Source organism: Xenopus tropicalis, chromosome 6 (assembly GCF_000004195.4).
Source record: "Xenopus tropicalis strain Nigerian chromosome 6, UCB_Xtro_10.0, whole genome shotgun sequence".
Lineage (NCBI taxonomy): Eukaryota > Metazoa > Chordata > Amphibia > Anura > Pipidae > Xenopus > Xenopus tropicalis.
Genome location: NC_030682.2, coordinates 38,102,542 through 38,124,067, shown reverse-complemented (window position 1 = coordinate 38,124,067; position 21,526 = coordinate 38,102,542). Strand labels below are relative to the sequence as shown.

Sequence of the window (21,526 nt, the reverse complement as noted above, 5' to 3'; positions counted from 1 at the left end):
ATGACGTAAGAGCTAATGTATGTGCAACTGAGGACAGAACATATTTCCCCTAAATACTGTGGGATGACATATAATCAATCATTAAGGTTTGGAAAAAGAGTTTAGGAACATTGTTACGCATGCACCATGGCTAATAGGGGATATGAAACTAAAATATTTCAAAGAAAATCTGTCTTTTAAACATGTGACATGTAAATGCTACCTGCTGATTGGTTGCTATTGGTGAAAAATGAAGCACAGAGACCTGCAGCAATTTGCCATGGGAGGAAGGCAGGGTGCACTATGCTTTCTACTAAAAAAATAGCTATTAAATAAACTCAATAGGAGTTGTTTTGCCGCTAATATGGATTCATTCAGCCTAGTTACCATCAAGTACAAGCCACTGTTTTATTATTACAGAGAAATTTAGAGTGTAAGCTGTTGTGGGCAGGTCCCCACCTTACTGTCTCTTAACAATATGCAATACTAACTCTGTATCTATTCTGATGACATTTTAACTCTTGTGTCTTGTGTTGTTGTTTTTTTCTCTGTAAAGGTGCTATAGGAGATATTGGCACTATATAAATAATAGAAAATAATTTCTAAAAATGTATCATGATTTGCTTAAAATAGTCTTTATAGGAGATGGTCTAATATGGAGGTTTCTGGGCAAGAGATCGTATACCTTATTATATGTTCACCTTATAGTGTTTCTATATAATTTTCAAGAACTTTTTTTATCATTTCTGGATAGTTCTCTGTTATGAATATAAACCTCTTTCATAGACATGTTTTAAAACTTCTGTGGAATTATTTCCTGTGCCTGGCTTTCATTATATCAATTAAACTGCCAACAAATCGTATTAAGGAGGCAAAATGCAGTAGAGGTGTAAACATTGGATTTTATATTTCAGTGGCCCTCAATCCCTCAGCCATAAACATGACAGAACTGCTGCTTTAAGTAAGAAAAGCAAAGTGGCATGCAAAAAGTTGTAAAAGTCAAGGCACGTTGAATCAAATAAAAAATGTGTTTTTAACCAAATATCTCTACAGAAGTCTTGGCTTTTGGCATATGCAGACATAAATGAGCCCTAAAATGTCTGAAAACCATTGGGTCATACCATCATTCTATAGTAAACTTGGTAACTAACTAAAGTTGAAATCAAAGCTTATTTGAAGCAGAAGATGAACCTGAAAAGCTATTGTGTCTTTTCTATATTTATATGTTCCTTATCAAAGGTAGTTCTTGGCAGCCCTAGGATGGGGACATTATTGTTACAAGGAGATAATATATTTAAAATCTAAAATTTTATTTATATTTATCTATGTATTTGCTGTGACCATACCATACAACACAATTACCCTTAGTCATACAGTGAATCAGTTTGGAGCTACTTTTTCAAAAACATCAGAATTGTTGCTGATTGTGATAGATTCTGCCGGCCTGCTGAGATAGTGAGGTTCCCCAGTAACCACTATGGCCTTAATAAAAGGTGAATAGACTCCATTCCCTTCATTAATTTTCCTGCCCTGATGCTTTGCTCGTTTGTCTGCCTGCAGGCAATACAAATAAGAGTATTCCAGTCGCCTTACAGGCAATCACACACTGGGATGTCCATTGTAAAATGAAGCAATTTTAAAAGGATTAGTAGCTTGTTGTCCTTTTGTATTTCTTTTTTAGCCCAAGGCTGAAATAGCTACAGTAGCCTCTTGACATAGCATGGTTATAGACCATGGTATTAAAAAGCAAAGTTTATATTTAAAATGTGTCTTTTATGATATATATGTGTTGTATTTCTATATTAGGACTAAAACGTTGATGTTATTAGTCAGTGTAAATGAAGTGTAATATTGTACTAGTTATTCTTATATTTCATTACTTTCTAAGGGATAATGACCTTACCCTGGAGTTGCATTACATATCTCTATCTACAAATTAATAATAAATGGCTTTCTTTGTTTCATTAAAGGCATCTATCAGAAATCCAATAATAGGCGCCATGCAATGTCATCTCCCACTGATCTTCTCAAAGAAAGCACATCATATATACAACTGAGGACCCCTACAATGGAGAATTCTTGCACAATTAAATTACTGTACATTAAAAATTGGTCCCACACATGCAAGGCAAAAGTGCCCTAATCTCTAATTTTAACCTCTTTTGGGTGACAGATGAGCTTGAAAGACAAATGTAGTTACTGTTACCCATGATCTTCTACACATCACCAATATTTAATTTCACAGAAAGATCTTCTCAATTCAGACATCACATCTGAGTCCCTATGCGATAAATGAATACACTCCAACCCTCAACCCCAATAATGTTTGTTAACTTGATTTTAAAAAAAGTCAAGTTAGTAGGGATGCATTAAATCCAGCATCCAGTTTTGGGTTTGTGTTTTTACCCCTGCAGCTCACCTTGAGTGGTCCACAAAGTTAAAATATGCCACATGCCAAGCTAATGCCTTCCTAATAAATCTATTTCTATAATTGCTGTGTAATAACATTAACTTATACTGGCAACCCAAACCCACCAATCTTCCCAAATCCACCAATCTCTGCAAAATCTATCCTTGGGAAAACATCACCAAAAACCTTTGCTTCCTACCAAAGGGACTACCACTGGCCTACAGTGAACATATTCTCCTAACATCACTCCCCCCTAGAAACCATACCCACTTCCACAGTAACCAAATGTGCTGCCTGACTGCTTCCTGGCCCCAGTCATGGCTCTTCCTTGTGCTGCAGATTATGTTTATAATGGAACAAAGCACCTTCCCCAGAAATGGGAAACCCATAAGATTTAGCTAGGATGCACCTTAGACATTTTACTAAATATTAAAAAATAAATGCATTCCATTAAGGGTAACTGCATTGATTAATATATAGAGAAGCTCAATAAATGTACACACACATCTACATACACTTTCACTTTGTTTAGCTGGAATGCAAATACAAAAAATTGGACAGATTAAATACTATTGGAAAGAGACACTTCGGTGCAAATTATAAATACAATGCCCAAAGGCAAAGGAAAACGGCTCAATCTTAATGCCAAAGGTTACCAATTCCTGCCTGTCCATCATGTAAAGGGTATTGGGACATCTTTGTCTGTCCTTCCCCAAAGGAGCAACACAGGCTCCACATTGTCCCTGTTACCCCCTGGATAGCCCTGTGGCATTTTTTAGAAACACAGGGTCATTTGACTCGTGTCCAGGTTCCGGTTTCTCTTCCTGGTTAACCAGCATGCAAACATAAGGCTTACGTAGCCAAAGGCAAGAGTTACTTCTATTGTGCTTATTGTGATTTAATAGATAAACAGGGTATTTCTGCAAGTTGTTAAACTGTCAGAGTAATTAATGAAATGCTATATATCTTTTGCACTAATTGACCTATAATGGATGCATTTGTAAACATAACCCTTTACAGTCATAAACCTATGATTATATATTGTGATAAAACTTTGCTCCCAACCTACTGATGGTAGTCACCATTTAAAAACTGGACTTAAGTTAAAAAATGTAAAGGCTTTTAATGTAGCTCCTTGTTTCATAAAAGGTGAGTACATTGCAGTAAAAGCCACCCCTTATTGGAATGACATCCCTTTAATGCTATATACCTCATGCATCAGAACTGTATAGAAACTATACTTTAATGAGCCACATTGTTTCCAAAATGGCTCCAGGCGCCTGTATTACAAAGCACACATCCTAAGTGATGTATTAGCTTGTTAAAATGTCCAGACACCCATCCCATGCCTTTTTTACAGTAGGGTGCTTTACAAAAGCCTATGGTGAATTGCAAAGACCCTATTAAGATTAATTAATATAATGTTACTTATAGGAAATAAGAGGCATGGGACCCATTATCTAGAATGCTAGGGACCTGAGGTTTTCTAGAACTTTCTGCATAACGGGTTTCCGGATAACGGATCCCATACCTGTACAACGGATGTAACAAGCACCACCAAACAAACGACGAGTAGAATGTTGGCTACACAAGCAACCTGGCCTCTGGAATGGAAATAACTGCCCCACCAAAATACTTATAGTTATTTAATCAACATAAATAGGGTTATGTAATAAAAGGCACTATGTTTGCTCAGAAACAGTAACCCACAGCAACCATATAGCAGGTAGCATTTACAGGTCACCAATTTAAAAACAAACATGCAATTGGTTGCTATGGCTTTCTGCTCCTGGGTAAACTTAGTGCCTTTTATTACATATGGGGGAAAGAACCTTATCCACTCAATATATACACCTTCAAAATGTATTAGCTGAGCCAATTGCTTTTCATCAGTTTAAAACATCAAACAATTTCTAGATAATATAAAGGGACACAGGCTAAGCATAAAGGGCAAATTCCCAAGTCTTATATTCTGATAAGGTTTTCAGCTGGGACATGTATATGTTTCAAATGTCACTTCTACTGAACGTCACTTCTAGCTGTTTTGATTCTGAATGCATCTATTTCTAAAAATCTATTCCTGAGAAGGATCCCACAAAGGGGAGGCTTTCTGTAAATTTTACATCCACCACAAAATACACTTTTACACTTATTTTTTTTTTGCTGTTCTGTTTTTTTCATGTTCCTTAAAAACTACCATAGAAGGTCACTGTATGAGATGTCAAAGGATATAAAGAATCCTGATTATTTAACGCAAAGGTGCTTAAAACATCCATCGACCTTAAAGGTTTGTAGAGTTTAGTTTCCATTACTTTGCCTAGATTATTTAGCGACCTACGAGCATGTAGCTAATTGTATATATTTGTGCATCCATGCATAATGCAGGAGTTACCAAGCTGCTTGCATCTAGGGAGGCTTTGGCTAGAGACTGCAAAAACAACAGCTCCTATAGTGATTCTAAAATGAGTGCATTTATAATTTAGGCCATGACCATGAAACCAACCATGAAATATGGATATACATTAGTAGAAGGAATTCTAGTTAGGCATATTAACATATGCCCTTGTATTTTGTTTATAATAAGATCCTAAAAGAAAGAAATCCTTTTATTTTAAAAGCAAGGCTTGCTACCTGCCATCCCATTAATACATGAATATGCAGCCATGGGATAAAAACAGCAGAAAAGCCCACCAGGCATCATGGTGGGGCCCTGGGGAACATATTTTCATATAAACAACCTTGCAAGTATTCTATCATCCATGCAATCTAAAATTCCTCTACAGATGCCAATGCTGATTTTATTCTACGACAAAATAATATCCTTTTTACCTATTCATCGATGAACCTATTCTACATATCTCATTAGGCATTAGGACCCTCATCCTACCTCAGCAGATTATAACACGAAATAAGCAGATAGTTAAGTCTCATGATCATTTGCATTAATATATATGTTGTTGTCGTGTGATATATTAGTACTAATTCCATTGATTCAAGTTGATTTGTATTTCTCACTATACTGTACATGTAATTCGTTAATATAGGCAGCATTACATGCACAATCTTTAGCAGGCTGTGGGCCCCCAAACTGAGTGGTCCCTACCTAGAAAATGACAACATTATGGAATTTGTATTTTATGGTGCTAGCATTCATACATGGATATCATAGCTGTGGACCTCCACCGGATGTTGAAGTGCATCGTACTAACGGCAGAAGTGTGTATGGGGAATGTTGGTCCCAAGCTGAACATGCCTTTTTCAAATATTTTTTAAACACAATGTATGCAACCATGTTTCATTGCATCCCTCCTAACACAGCCATTATTGAAAATATACATCCCCCGGCCAACATATTGTCCATTCTTGGTACTTTAACTCACAATAAAGGTGGAAATACATTACCAGTTTTCCTTAAAGGGAAGTCATCCTGATTTCCTGGCAGAGGACATTTATATGTTGGGGATGTCCCACTAGGCGGAGGTGAACTTTGATCCAGTGATGTATGATGCGCTGCCCTATCATCACAAGCAAAATATAGAAATAATCAGCACATAAAGATGGAGAAAATAAATAACCCTAAAATACTTAGTGGTACTTTGCATGCCAGAATGATTTTAAAGTTACCTCAAAGCCTTTCTAAGAAACATGACCCCTGTGCCCAGAAAATGTTAAATTATTTTGGTTTAAGGTGGAACATTCGCTTTGGAAAACTTCATTTACAATTACAAAAAAAATTAAAAATACATTCTTAATAAACTATATTATCAACACTGCATTTTAACAGATTGCTTTGCTTCATTATTAAGACTGGTGACCAGCAATTATAAACAGTACTAGTGATGTACTTGGCCAAAAATATTCTTGGTTCCCCCAAGAACTCACTTCAGTCAAGACCCTAATGCCCCGCTTCATTTCTCTGGGCCCACCACAAAACACTGGCTCTTCTATGTTTATCATAACAGCCTATGATAGGATATAGCCAACTAAACAAACACAAAAGCTAAATAGATACATTTTCCTAGTGATGTCCTAACATGCCTTTCCCATATATTTGCAGAGTTTGAGACCAACAAATGAACACCTACGTGTACCAAAGCTTGGGGTGGCGTCCCATGGAATGACTGGCTCCGTTTGTCAAAGATTCTTTAGTTGCCGACTTACTTAAGATGAACTCTTGGAGCTTCTGTTTCACTTCTGTACTGGCCACTGCCCCTGAAATCCAATGGAATAATGTATCTTAGAAGCTAAAAGTAAACATTTGCGGCAGGCCTTATAAAGTTAGAAAGTGCTGTGAAAGGTTTCTTCAAAGGACATCTGCCCCCTTAGATGCTAGTTTAAAGGGCATCTTCCCTCTTGATTTTTAATTTAGTAAGTTTACTTGGGTTACCCAACCAATTGCCTTTAAGCTGTTGTTAAACTACAATATCCAGCATCCGTTCTGCTGTTGTCAGAAGCCTGGAGATAAACTGTTCAGTGGATGCCTGGTAAGAAACACCTCATTATACCTAAACCAGAGATCCACCGCTGTATTGTCTGTTGGCCATTGATAGAGTTAAAATTAATTTACAAAATGAGACTTCATTTTGCTTCTTTCTAGCTAAATGGTTAAATAAAGTAAAACTCAGCTCGGGGGAACATTTTCTAAAAATGACAGATTAATTTAGTTTCTGACACAATTTGTTTACCCATAGGGTAGTTGGGAAATTACTTACTGCCAGCATTTCATATTAATATTGTGACCTTGAAGAACAGCATGCGTTGCACGTACTCTTGGAAAATGGATTAGAGATACTCCCTTAAGGTCAATTAGAATTCAGCGAGTATTTACTGTTAAACGAAAAACCTGCTGCAAGTAGGCAATTGACTCAAAGCATATAGTAATAAAAGGGCAAATGCAGAAACTCGGCAAATGAACAAAAGAAAATATATATCATCTCAGTTTTAATAAAAGAAGTTTATTGAAACTGCAACATTTATTTGGACTCTACTGCAACAACACAAACACGTTGCAAGGTATTTTCTGTAAATCTAAGTACACACTTACACTTTGTCCTATAACTTGAACAGAAAGTAAAAGCAGATATTCCCTTTTGCATATTTGTATTTATACATAACACTAGCGGGAGCATGTTTTTTGCAGACAGATAGGGTATCACCATCTAGTGGCAAAAAGATTGACTTGTGTTCAAACAGTTTGCCAGCTTCAATTGCATTCATTTAAAGATACAGAGGATGTAATGTGCACACAAAGAACTGTGTTCTCATGCTGCACTATTTATGAGAAATGAACATCCCCATCTCTGCAAACAGATCATTCCCCCTTTAACCTCTGGCCCTAAGAAAGTCAAAAATGACACTTGTAATTAAAGGGAATCTCATAAAGAAACTGATGGTTCAGAATACATATTTTGCTTCCTTGCGCAGAAGATGTGGCAAAGCTGTGCTGCCAGCTGACCATATATGCAGCAGGCATATGTCTGTTTTTCTACTTGTACAAAGAAAACAATATTCCCAAAAAATCTACATTTTTCCCTAAGAACACAGGAATATTCCTTTTATAAAATGATGGCTTCAGAAGCACAATTCATTCCCACTTGTACAGGCTATGCACAACAAGAGAGGTACCATGTTAACTGTTTGCATTTGTCTCCCTCTAGTGAGCAAGCATGATAGGAAGCTATGTGTTCCCTAGGCACAAAGTGACCACACAAAGGCCAATATCTCTAGAAGGGTTAAAAAAAAAAAAAACAACTTATTTAATTTCTTGTTGGAGTTCTGTTGCCTGTCACATATTATTATTTTATTTTTTCTTGCATATAATTTTCTGCCCTACCCAATCTCTGACTCTCTGGGTGGGTACATATTCTAAAACTGTTTGGTGCACAAGGTTCACTTTCCTCCCTTACAAAATGAGTTTGTGTCCTGTTTCTAATGTATCCTATCAAACCTACACATTCAGAAGCCTGGGGTTTGGGGTGGGCATGCAGCCAAGTGTACCAGGGAAGAGCTGCTTCAGTGCACCTGTGGGGATTGAGTCTTACACAAAGGGTGAGCTGTAGATGTGCTATAATTCAAACAATGAATACAGTACAGGTTCATATTTAGTTCATACATAGTGAGTGGAGCACCTTCTTAATAAATACCTTTCTGTGGTTCTGTGAAAAGCCATTTGAAGCTAACAATGTAAATGTATTATAGCTTAGTAAATACATATTTTGTTTAATACAGAGATTATAAATTTTTCACACCAATCCCTGCCCCAGTAGAGCTTACTATCGAAGGTCACATTTACGCACGCTATTGCCCATTTTATCAGAAGCCAATTAAGCTGCCTGTATGTTTTGGATATGGTTTTATCTAAATGGGTCCCACTCCTTGGATTAGAGCTGATCAGTAAAGAAAGGACTATGTGTACTTTTTGCAGAGGGAGGGATCTCTGCTGGTCAGGATCATGGTGACTTAATTTCTATCCGAGCTACAAGCTTCCTAGCACTCAGTAACTTTATAGCTTCATTCCTTGGATAGTAAAACTCTGAATCCAAGAGAAGCAATGACTTAATGAGCCTGCAAATGTCCGTGAGTGGCTCTACCTAAAACTAGAAGGACTAAATATTATCGAAGTGTTATTTGCGGAGTTTAATTTCAGGAGTTAATCTAAATATGGGTTTCATTCAAATCATTACTATCATTAATATGAATTGAAGGTTGGCAGGAAAATTTATGGCAGTGTTAAATGTGTGAAAGCTTACATCATGATAATGCAAGACCACAAAGAATATTCATTGGCTAATCTTTTCGACTGGGAAAATGAAGTGCAAATATGCTGCAATGTTTATAGGAGATAAAATGTCTCACTTCTGAAAGGTAAGAAAAGTGCAAAAAAAAGTAGAAAGCACCTTGCCTCAGCTCTTCTGTGTGTGCCACTGCAGTTTCAGAATAGGGAGCAAAGATTAGTATGTGACTGTAAATGGCATGGTGGTGGCTTCCCCATGTGAGGAGCATGTGGGCACTTCACTGAACCCCCTTACCTGCAAGTCATTCACTGCACTTAAAAATGCAATAAACATCCTTGCATATCTTTTACAAAGGATTCGGGGTTAGGCTGGATCCTAAAATTGTGGATTCAGTGCATCCCCACTTTGCATCATATAAGAAAAAGCACTGAGATAATGATACACTTAGGGGTACAATATTATGGCACTTTATCACCCACAGGAAAGCATTTCTACTGCTAGCGACAAAGCACTATGCGCGTCATTGGCCTTATAGCCAAGGCAGACACGGTATTTTGGTAGCTGTCTGTAATGTAGAGTATTTTTAATACATAGCTTAAAATATAACATCCATAATTCTGTATGTATGGAGCTTAATATCTGAATAGTTATAGTGGGCTACAGGGCATGCAATTATTGACCCTGGTAAGGGTTTTCAGAGTGAAAAGCATTACTGCTAGAGCTTTCACATTTTCTTTTGTGGAAGGTGGCTGGGGGTGATTTTCAGCATTTTGGCATGGCGGATCGAACACCTGTCCCATGTGCCATTGGCCTAAAAAGTAGCAGAATTTATTCCAAAGACTGTTTTACCTACTAAGGTTTGCTTCAGGTGTAGTAACACAGTGCAACCAGTCAGAGTTTGCTTTTCTAACCAGCAAAGGTTACCTTCTGACTGGTTGCTATTGGTTACTGGAACCGGACCAGACTTTCCACTGGTTATACTCCCCCAATGTGTTTACTTCATCTTTTTGTCCCCGAGAGACTAGCAGGGAACTGCCTATTCCAGATGAGAGAATATATTATATTTCAAAACACTGCTTGGCAATCTCCTATTTTAAAACATAAACGTATGATCTTCTTAAGTAAGGTGATAGGTGGAAGAAAGGTCAACCAGACATTCACAATTTGGTTCTCTTCCTGAAAAAAAAGCATAGTCTTGTGTGACAAGTTTGTAATGAATACTGATTACAAATGCAAACAGTAATTAGCCTACAAGGAAAGAAAAATGGAAAACCAAACACTATTTTAGAAGTTTATTGTGCAATTGCAAAAGACTTTGCAATCAGTTGGGCATATTACAGACTATTGAGTAACGGCACACAGCCAGATTTCCAAGTATTCTTGCAGCTAACTTCTTCATTTGCTGTTTTTATGTTGGGAAAATAAACCATGTAATTCCGGTAAATGTAAATAACAATGACAAAGCAAACTCAATATATTATTAAATTATTTAAATGCAAACAAATCAACAAATAATATGACAAATCTGTCCCCCGTTCTCAGCCTTTAAAGGCTAAAAGACAGCTTCTATATATTCTATAGAAAAGACCAAATAATACCGGAATAAGTCAATTTGGAACACTTGCTGGCAACAGACACTGCTGATTGGGGGTTTAAGGACTTTAAGATATACTTAATGGTGTGGGGTCTATGTAGCAAAACCACACAACATCTACTGCCTCAATGTTTTGTAAGGTGTCGATGTATTTTAAAATTAAGGATAGTAATAAGATTATTAGTGGAATATAAAGAATATGTATGTAAATACTTCTCTATGGTTGTGATCTACTGGTTCAAGACCTACCCACTGGGCACTAGGAAGCAGGACTTCATTACTGACAATAAGTACATGAGTATAGGAATTTTGTCATGGGTTTATTCTTGCATTGTTTTTGAACAATCCTCAGTCCCTCTTATAAAAAGCCTGATTTCACTTGCATAGTTTACAATTTCCATTTCTAATATAGAGAAAATGCATGTTTTTATCTCTTCATTACTATAGACAAGCCAGTGTGGAACAGACACACTCGGATTCTAACCCAGCAAGGGAGTGTGGATTCCTTACTTTCTTTAACTCTGTCTTTGCTTCGAGGGTGACATAACTGCTGCTCCCGACGATGCCTTTCTGCTTCCTGTTCTTTCCTCTGCTGCTCCATTTTATGCTCCTTCTCTCTCTCCAGGAGCTCTTGTTGATGCTTCATTGCTAGAAGCTCTTGCTGAAGCTTGAATATAGAATAAAGAAAGCACAAGTATAATTTTCAAGGTTAAGAAAAAATCCATCAACGACACAACATGTTGCCCATTAGGTCCTAAGAATAAGTTTACAAAAGCATAATAACGTATAAATTATATAGGAAATAATGTACCCCCTGTTGGAAAGTTTCAGTCCTGTGACGCAAATGACATCACTATGTACCAATTACAACTGATGATATTACTATGCATTAATTATTAAATGATATCATAATAAACAGTGTGTTTCTATGTCAGAAAGCGCAGATTATAACTAAAAACACATTTTTATCAAAGAGTCTCTCATTACATTGCAACCCACTATCTGTGCCTCTGCCACCAAAATCATGTTGCCAGCTGCCCTCCGCTGAACACCCAAACTAGCCCTGCCTCTAGCCCCACTCGGATCTTTAAAAAGTTGCCATCCCTGCTGGACCTTCCACAAGCCATGGCAGCAAGCGCTGCACCCTGCCTGCAGAACTAAAAGGAACTGGAAAGGGAGTGACACTCATAGTAGATCATGCAAACAGAGACAGAGAGGACAGGAATAGGGAAGAAAACGGACACAAAATACTGTAGGAACATGGGAAAGGGGAGAGACCGAATGCTGAGGGCAAGCTTACAGAGGAAGGTCAGAGGAAGAAGATGGAGATAAGTGGAAAAAAGTCAGATTGGGTGGGAAAGAAACAGGGCAGGGAAAGATAATGGAGACAGGGAAGTTAAAAAATCAGAGAGAAGACGGTAAGCAAACTGAGACAGGGCAGTACTAAGACATAGCATGCAGACACATGAAGTGAAGGGGAACACAAGTAGGAAAATAATTATGTAAATTAGATCACACTGCCACCCGGGCCCTGCCGCCCCACCAGTACGCAAGATTGAAGATTGAAGATCCCGAACAAGACACCCCTCCCCGCTGTATATTATAATGGCTAATGTACCCCCTACTGTAGTTTATAAAGATATTAGTCTCCAAGCATTACCTTGGAGTTACATAACCTGTATAATAGCACTTAGACTGTGGCCTTGTGCTTTTATATGGTAATGTAACTCCATGGTGACTTATAATATCTTTATAAACTACAGTAAAGTGTACATTAAACACTACATAATACACAAGAGCTATAAATATCTTGCAAATTATATCGTTATAAATAGTACTCAGTTATATCATCAGTTATAATTGGTGCTTAATGATGCCACTGTGTCACGTGACTCACTGAAATGTGTATTATAATTAATAAAGTACTCTGTTTGGCTTAGTACCTTTGTATTGTCATGAAACTCCTCAGTGACTTATAATATCCTTATATTTTACAATACGTTATACTTTATTTTACAGGTACATAATGAATGGTCAAATATTGTTTTACAATACTATATGCCCCCTTTTAAAGGCACATAACAAAATGAATGATATGCCAAAACAACATACTTGTGACCGGATTGGTACAGGTAACTATAACGAATATTTTGAAACTACTAGCATCACCTATCCAAGCTGCAAGTGTAAGAGCAAGTTGATGAGACTGACACTTGCAAAAAAGGCAATTACATATTAAAGGAGAGTAAAAAAATATATTAAAAAAAAAAAGGGTAGGTTAATCAGCGTGCCACTGTATTCCAGTAAAGACCATAGCTATAATGTTGCATAAAAGGAGTCTAGCTAATGACTTAGATTTAGAATACATGGAGGTGTCCAGCAATCTCCCAGTTGTGGCAACCACTGAGACTAATGAACTAAGTTAAATGAGCCCCTTTGTGCAACCTAGGCCACAAGCAGTATTAAGTTTCATTTGGGACATTCTTTTGTGGATGTAGCTGCATGAAACTTCACAGCAACACTTTCCAGACAATGGGAAGATATTTTGGAGAGTAGGTCAGCACATAAAAGTGCTAGCATCCAGAATACAAATAGTTCATCTTGCCATCATTCCATAAACAATAATGCAAATATGACACCATTTCTACACAATACAAAATTATGCCAACCTATCATTAAAGAATAAACGGAGGTAAGTTAAGAATGATAAATCGGAGAAATAATTATTATACTGATTTTTCCCAGTGGGTTTCAACCTCTATACAACAGTCAAAGCAACTGGCTATGGTCACTCTATAATACAGTTTATTGGGATTTAAAGATTAGATGACTTGTCCAGGGTCAAAAGGAGCTAACGTTAAGATAAACATCTAGTTTAAGATCCAGTATCGGAGGCAAAGCACTTAACCCCTTGCCTAACTCCTCCTGATTTAAAGGGTCACTCTACTTTCAATGTTTATTTTCCCAATGGATTTGGCTAATGGAAGTATTAAGAGTTGAATGTACATTTATTTTCCTTTTGCTTTACCCTCTAGCCATGGCCAAACTTCCAACTTTCTCCCTGGCTTGATGGCCACAACCTTCGGCATCAACCAAATGTTCCTATTCTGTTATAATACCATGACAACCAAGTCGGAATAAGGCACAGCAGTACAGGGGCATCTGTCATGATATCACTGGAGACACTATCAGCCAAATCTGGTCATAAACGCCAATCTCCATTATCTTTCTTTGATAATAACTTAATGAGAGAGACTAAAACATTCTGTTCTTCAATATATTTTTTGTATATATTTCATAGCCTCAAGCAATAAAATATTTAATGGGTGAAGAAAAGTGCATGAGCACCAATGTAAAGGAAGTAGAGCAGGTTAACATCAACTTCTCTATCTAATGTCGTTTAACAGCACACACATAGTGGTGAGCGAATTCAGTGAAAATTCGACGTTGCGCAAATTGGGCGCGGTTGCATCAAAAAAAGCACAGGCGACAAAAATAGACGCGGGCGAGAAAAAAAATGCGTGACAAATGTGTTTCGCAAATTCTTCGCCATTTTGCAAATTTTATGCCCGTTTCGCGAATTTTATGGCTAATGGAACAGGACAGATTCGCTCATCACTACACACACATCCTAAATTATTCATCTTATCTTATACCCATTCATTTTAGGTATCATTGCATTGCATGTTTGAAGTCAGACTCAATTTAAATTTGGTGACCCAACTATTCTGCCTTGGGGACAACAAAGCTTTGTTCAGATTTAGTATGTGCTACCAAACAGTGCAACACCTTAATAAAGCTGTTTGATCCTTCCCAGTTGCTATCAGCTCCTCCTCTCACCATATTCTATATGTCCCCTGGAACCCTTGCTGTTTGTAGTAAATTAGTAAAGTAAATTAGTAAAGTAAAAGTAGCTCTGAAGGAGCCTGATATTATTGAGAGTACTGTTTGTTGGTTCCTTGGGCAAATACAGTCCCTGTTGCAATTTATAAATCAAATATACAATCATTTATGTAAATATTCTCTTGTAAAATAAATGGGCAAACTACTGGGAAAGAAATAGCTGCATGAAAGCAATAATAAATTGTAGAGCACTAGATGCTTAGTCCAGTATAAAGTGTAATTATTCTGAAGTCAGATCGTTAAGCTTGAAGCATGGTGACTACATTCTGGTGTATTCCTTATATATCTGTTATGTGTACTCATATTTCACCATACAGGGCTCATTTGCACCACCTCCACTAATAAAGAATGACAAAGGAAACAGAATAAATCTTATAAATTACATAGCTGAAACTCTATATGAAGTGATCTGGATTTATTTGCGTGGTGATACGACATGATTTAGGATATTTTGGTCAGTATATATATTGCATTGGCTCTGCCAACCCCAGTGCACAAAAGAACCCAGTCATGGACAATAGTGGGCCTCATTTTGGCATAACATCTAATCACAAGGACTGCACAGTCACATTCGTTAGGAGAAGTAATCCATTCCCGTGTTTGTTTCCTGTTCTCCAGGATCAGTTAGTGAAATGTTTCTGCAGTTGGTTGTTAATTTGTATTCTTCTCCCTTCCTAAATTTATAATTAAATCTATGAAGTTATTGACAAACTGATAATCAAAATAAAATAACATGCCATAACTAGATGTTCCTATTTTTATTAGACAGAAGTGCAACTGTTGTACTTCCTAAATAGATGCTTATGGCCCAATACAAAGTTTCTCTCCTTTAATTTGTTTCATGGCATAAGCCTCTTGTACTGCCTTGAACAACTCTAGTTTGTATATTCTCCCCATGGTTCGAGAAAAGCAGAATAAAGTGAAATAAATATATTTGGTTAGTCAGATATAAATAACCTTGGATTCTGACGGGAACTACCTGCAACTAGTATGTGTGCTCTCCAAAAACATAAGGCACATTAAAGGGGACCTGTCACCCAGAAGCTGTATAATAAAAGTCCTTTTAAAACTAAACATGAAACCCAAATCCCTTTTTTATTAACACATCCATGCCCATTATAAAGGAATTTAAAAATCCCAGCTGGCAATTATATATTGCCTTTCCGGCCTCTAGGTGGGGAATTACTTTCATGTTCAATTCAGCGCTAACTTTCCCTCTCCCTCCTCACCATCTAATTGTGTAGCCAGTGCATGAGTATGGGCATCTGGTCCTCCATTCTCTAACATAAACAAGATTTTGGCATTATACAAAGCTTGCCTTAATAGCAGTACCCACAAAATGGTGCCTTCTTGCTTGCTGCAACTGTGTAATTCCAAGACTGAAGGAAACAAGGTTTATATTATTTATCCAGTGTAAGTAAAGTTTATTTTGCTTGACAAATAAATTTGGAATTATTTCTTAAGGTGGCAGGTCCCCTTTAACTGACTCCTCAGTGTGTTGTGTGAGAAAGGGACCAGCTCTACTGGGACTGATGTCAGTGATGTTTAAAGGAGAAAGAAAGGCAAAGTCACTTGGGGGTGCCAAAATGTTAGGCACCTCCAAGTGACTTAAATCGCCTACCTTTTACCCTGGGCTGGTGCCCCTGTTCGGAGAGAACAGCACCAGCCCGGGGTAGCTGCGATCGCTTCCTCCTTCCTCATTCTGTGCGCGCGCACGCGCAGTAGAGTGAAAAGCCGAACTTTAACAGAAAAGTCGGCTTTTCACTCTACTGCACATGCGCCAGTCCCGGGGTCCCGGCAAAACGAAGCAGGAAGGAGGATGCGCTCCGCTACTGGTACCCCGGGCTGGTGCTGTTTTCTCCGAACAGGGGCACCAGCCCAGGGTACAAGGTAAGCGGTTAAAATCACTTGGGGGTGCCTAACATTTTGGCACCCCAAGTGACTTTGCCTTTCCTTTAAGCGCTGCATAAACGTCTCAGCACCATATAAAATAAAAAACTATATATATATATATATATATAAATATGTAAAAAATGGTGATGCACACCAGAAAAATGTAATCAAAAACAGATACTTATTTTATTTAGATCGACGTTTCGGTCCTCACCCGGGACCTTTATCAAGATGTATATATATATAAATATATACAAGTAAACAAACATGTAAATGTAAAAAAGAATGGTTGAATTTTCAATGTTTCGGTCACAGAAACCTCCGCACTCCAGATAAAGCTGTCTTATATGCAACAAACAAAAGCGCATTCTTCGAATACAAGAGCAGAGTGGTCCACTGGCCATCTGAGAATCTAAGAATCCTGCTCTTTGCAAGTGCCTCAGCCACTATTAGGGTAACACCGGCCAGCAAATTCAAATCTTTTACACACTTTCTATTTTTCGTCTTAGTTCTTCTTAAGCTACTGCAGCTTGAAATTATTACCTACTGCCTCTTCCCCTTCCTTAATCCAACTGTTACCTTGAAATGCAGAACCCCAGCTCTCTTAGCTAACCCAGGGCTGTCCTGTGCATTTGGGCCTTTCGCAGAATGTCATGACTAGATAAAGATATTGTACTCACTGGCACTCTAGTCTCTAAGAGCCCTCAGGTTACAGGGAAGGGAAAATACTACCAATGCCATCAAAGGACACCAGTAGGCTGTAAATTTTTTATGTACCAGGCAGGCCTGGACTGGCAACCGTGGGTTCTGGTAAATGTGAGAGGGACTGCTGTAGAATTCCATAGATCCCTATTTATTGGGCTGGTGGGGTCCTGTTTGGGCACCTGTGTGCTTGAAATGCCAGGGCCTATTTTGACTCCAAGGCCAGACATGGTGCCAGGTGAAAGACACAAAAGCATGCCAGTATCACTTTAGGAAGAAATAAATGGGAGTTATAAACTGCTTAAAAACAGGTATGTTTCCAGTTTAAACACACAATAAATCTAAATGGAGCTTATGTTGTATTCAGGAGAATATGTACCTTAGATCCTAGACAATTGAGACTGCTGTAGACTGTGATATTTAATTGAGACACCATTTCTAAGTGATTCAAGGTATTTTGTTACATACAGTAAAAATGCACATGCAACTAAATACCTTGTTGGGGACTTGTACACAGTGATATATATTTTCGTTTAAAGCACAGATTTACCCTTTCGCTGCCAGAAAGATCAGGGCTATTTTGTGTAGAGCGTGTCACAAACATCTCTGGCTGCTCCGATTGCAAAACCTAAGCTTTCTTGGAAAAGGCATTTCTTTGCAAAGAACTTAATGGAAGCTATCCCCCGGAGACCCATTCGCAGGCAGTTGTAAATGTTCTTAAGAGAAACATTCCTAGTCACTCTTTTCCTCTTTGGATAACGGACAGGGGGAATGACAATAGAAGCCCTGTTAATATGAGCAATGCTCCAAACTATGCAGGAAATAGATTTGCTGAATTAAAGAAATTTGCTGCCCCATTGCTTGTTTAAGGAGAGAGGCCCTGGGACAATTTGCAGAAAATCAAAAACAACGTCAGCTTTTAAGAAGTGGGAAGACATTAATCATGTATATAAATGTAGCTTGCTCTGGTTGACAAGAGCAATCACATCAAACAAGCTGTAATGCGTCTCGCAAAATCCAATTATTACGGTTCTTGCAATCCCACCCTCTCCTTTGTCAAATGGAATAATCTGGTTTATATATGAAAATTAAGTTGCTTGGTTGAGAAGATGTTGGAAAACTGGGACGGTTATTTATTATGGGGCCACCACCTGGCATCAGGTCGTTCTTTTTTTTTTTCTGCCCAACTCAAATATAAGATCAGATTTTAGCATGTGTTGCTTTAAATGAACATTATAATAAGAAAAAGTGTATTTTGACAACAATAAATGTTTTATATATTTATAAGCCTGTCTCAAGCATCTAATTGGATGGTCAGATATTGTACACACATGCAGACTATTATTATTAGTACTATTTGTATGTTTGTCCACCACCATACAATCTGAGCAGCCAATTTATTCAGTTGGGGGGGTCGTACCACAGACCAATAATCATATAGTTTGGTCAGAATGATCAGCTGCATAACAAAAAAATCTGTGTGTGTGTATAGAGGAAGCAGGCACAGGGGGTATAAGGGCCCAGTGGAACACTAAGGGGCAGATTTATTATGCAGTGTAAAAAATAAAGACAACATTCACCACACATTGCCAGCGAATCAGCGAAATTTTTTTTTAAAATCTGGCATTCGGATGGTGAACTTCTTTAAACCATTATTTTGGTGAATTTTCTTTTACACAGGTCTTATATAGAAATCCCATGAAGCATGTACACATATTAGGTTCCATAAAAAGCATTGCATTTTGCAGCAGGTTTCATTTAGTATCTTGTGCCATATACATAGTGCAACTAGCACTCTCTAGTTTGCATGTCTAAATGAAACATAAGTTAGGGGGGCATCCAATAAGATGCCCAATCCACTTCTATTCAAATCTGCCCCATCTGACATCATGGAGGAGGCAGGTTGGGGTGGCGCACTCCTATAAATAGAAGCTGGCAGAGGTGAAAGCCGGCACAGTAAGGTTGCAGGTGGGAAGGACAGAAGGAAGATCTCAGCCTGAAGCCACCGCAACCCGTGAATCTTATGCGAATGTTGGCCTGAACCCACCTGACCTGTGGGTCCCGCGGGTTGCAGGACAGTCTGCATATAACTGATGCCCACATTCTGTCCCCAGCCCATGCCTCGTGTTTAAGAGCAGGGCTGCCATCAGGGGGGCACAGGGGGTACAGCCATCCCGGGCCCGGACGATTTTAACTTTAAAAGGGGAACCCTGCTGGCTACCAATGCATTAGGGGGGCCCTGCTGGCTACCAATGTATTAGGGGGACCCTGCTGGCTACCAATGCATTAGGGGGACCCTGCTGGCTACCAATGCATTAGCGGGACCCTGCTGGCTACCAATGTATTAGGGGGACCCTGCTGGCTACCAATGTATTAGGGGGGCCCTGCTGGCTACCAATGTATTAGGGGGGCCCTGCTGGCTACCAATGTATTAGGGGGCCCTGCTGGCTACCAATGTATTAGGGGGCCCTGCTGGCTACCAATGTCTCATATCTGTGAGTCCTTTGTACTGCTGGGAGGGGGGCCCCGAAAAATTTTTTGTGAGGGGCTCCGTGATTTCTGATAGCGGCCCTGTTTAAGAGTATTGTATCAATGACATCTATGGCATAGGTCTTAATTTCCATACTGTCTCCTGCTTCATAAATGAGTTCCCAACATTTAGAAGGCTCCTAAAATTATTTTTTTAGTAACTAGATACAAATATGCGTATGTATGTATGAGTTTTATAATGTCTACCAAAGATTTCGCTCATATATCAATGACTGATAACTATAATAAAATATTTCACCATTTCTATGACTATTTGCATTATTCCAACATGAAAGACCCACACATATTAATACATATAGTTATATAGATAAATACAGATCTCTGAACTTAATAACCTGTTATTTTTATTTTGTTATATTTTAGTTGAAAAACAACTTTCTAAATGACATTGGCAATTGTTATTCCAATCCCAGAGCTGAGGCTCATCATTATTGATATATGTACTAAAGAAATTGGGCTGCTGATCATTTAGATGAAAGCATTAAATCTAACAGATTTTCATTATTGTGGAAATTTTACGGTTTAATGAAATGCTTACAGAAGATCCTCTTGGAAGCCATTCAAAGATGGAGACCACACAATTCCACTAAATGCTGTGGATTTGCCTAAAAAACAAAATGTTCTTGGATTTACCTTTCCAGTAATTTGCGCTTGTTCCCAGATGACAGCATCAGGCTCCATAACAACTGGTGTTTGGAGGTTTTAGGTTATTCCCTGACCACTCCAAGTCATTACTTAACAACATAAACATTGGCTGGTAATGAGACTACAGTTATTTTGATTTATACTCAAACCCTTCAGCTACATTTTTTTTTTGGTGTGAGACCATCCCATGGCTGGGTTTAGTGCCTGATAATGAATATGGGTTGTTAAGAGATAGCTTAGTGGCCAGCACACTGATCTTAATTGATTGCTGCAATAACAGTCTGCCTTTTTATTGCAATGCTTACCCAGCCTCAGTATAAACACATTCACATTATTCTGTTTCCCAAGTTCTCTGTCTATACACTATGTGAACACGAGAGAACTCCCATGTGAGTCAAACTATTTCATTGCTATGTCATCCAACTAAGCTACGATCAAGGTGACTGAGAACTTGCCCTCTACAGAATAAATAACGTCACAATTTGGAGACACTGACTTAGTAGACAGATATCTTACACTTTCTTGCTGATGATTATTAGTGAAGTTAGTAAGAGCACAACTGTGGCTACAAACACTTCTCTCCACACTCTTCATTTATCCCTTTAAATGTGTAAACTAAAATGTACTACCTGAATGCTGTAAAGCAGCCATGCTGTTAAGCTGGCCATACACATTAAGATTTCTCTCTAACAACCAATTTCGTAAGGTTAGTGTATTTTTTATCCGATATCGGTCATTTTCATCATTAACAGTTACATTTGCCTATTGTCCAATTATTTGCAGGACCAAGCAGGTGGTTTTCCTAGCTTCAACTAGATCAGTGATCCCCAACCAGTGGCTCGTGAGCAACATGTTGCTCCCCATCCCCTTGGATGTTGCTCTCAGTGCCCCCAAACCAGGTAGTTATTTAAATTCCTGACTTGGAGGCAAGTTTTGGTTGAATAAAAACAAGATTTACTACCAAATAAACCCTCCTGTAAGCTGATATTGTGCATAGAGGCTCCCTAAAAGGCAATCTTAGCCCTTATTTGGCACCTCCATGAAATTTTATGGTGCTTGTGTTGCTTGTGTCTTTTTACATTTGACTGTGGCTCACGAAGTAAGAAAGGTTGGGGA

At 38.2% G+C, this 21,526-nt stretch overlaps 1 protein-coding gene across 4 annotated transcripts in view; it reads right to left on the bottom strand.

Moving 5' to 3' along the window:
• The window catches only part of hdac9 (histone deacetylase 9), a 278,731-nt gene that overhangs the window by 40,017 nt on the left and 217,188 nt on the right, over positions 1 to 21,526 (bottom strand). For all 4 annotated transcript variants that reach the window (XM_031903789.1, XM_031903790.1, XM_004915413.4 and 1 more), the window contains 3 exons: positions 11,228 to 11,384; positions 6,475 to 6,601; positions 5,792 to 5,904 (listed from right to left, as the gene is read on the bottom strand). In XM_031903789.1, coding sequence (XP_031759649.1) covers positions 5,792 to 5,904; positions 6,475 to 6,601; positions 11,228 to 11,384 — 397 coding nt within the window. The remainder of the gene's footprint in view (positions 1 to 5,791; positions 5,905 to 6,474; positions 6,602 to 11,227; positions 11,385 to 21,526) is intronic.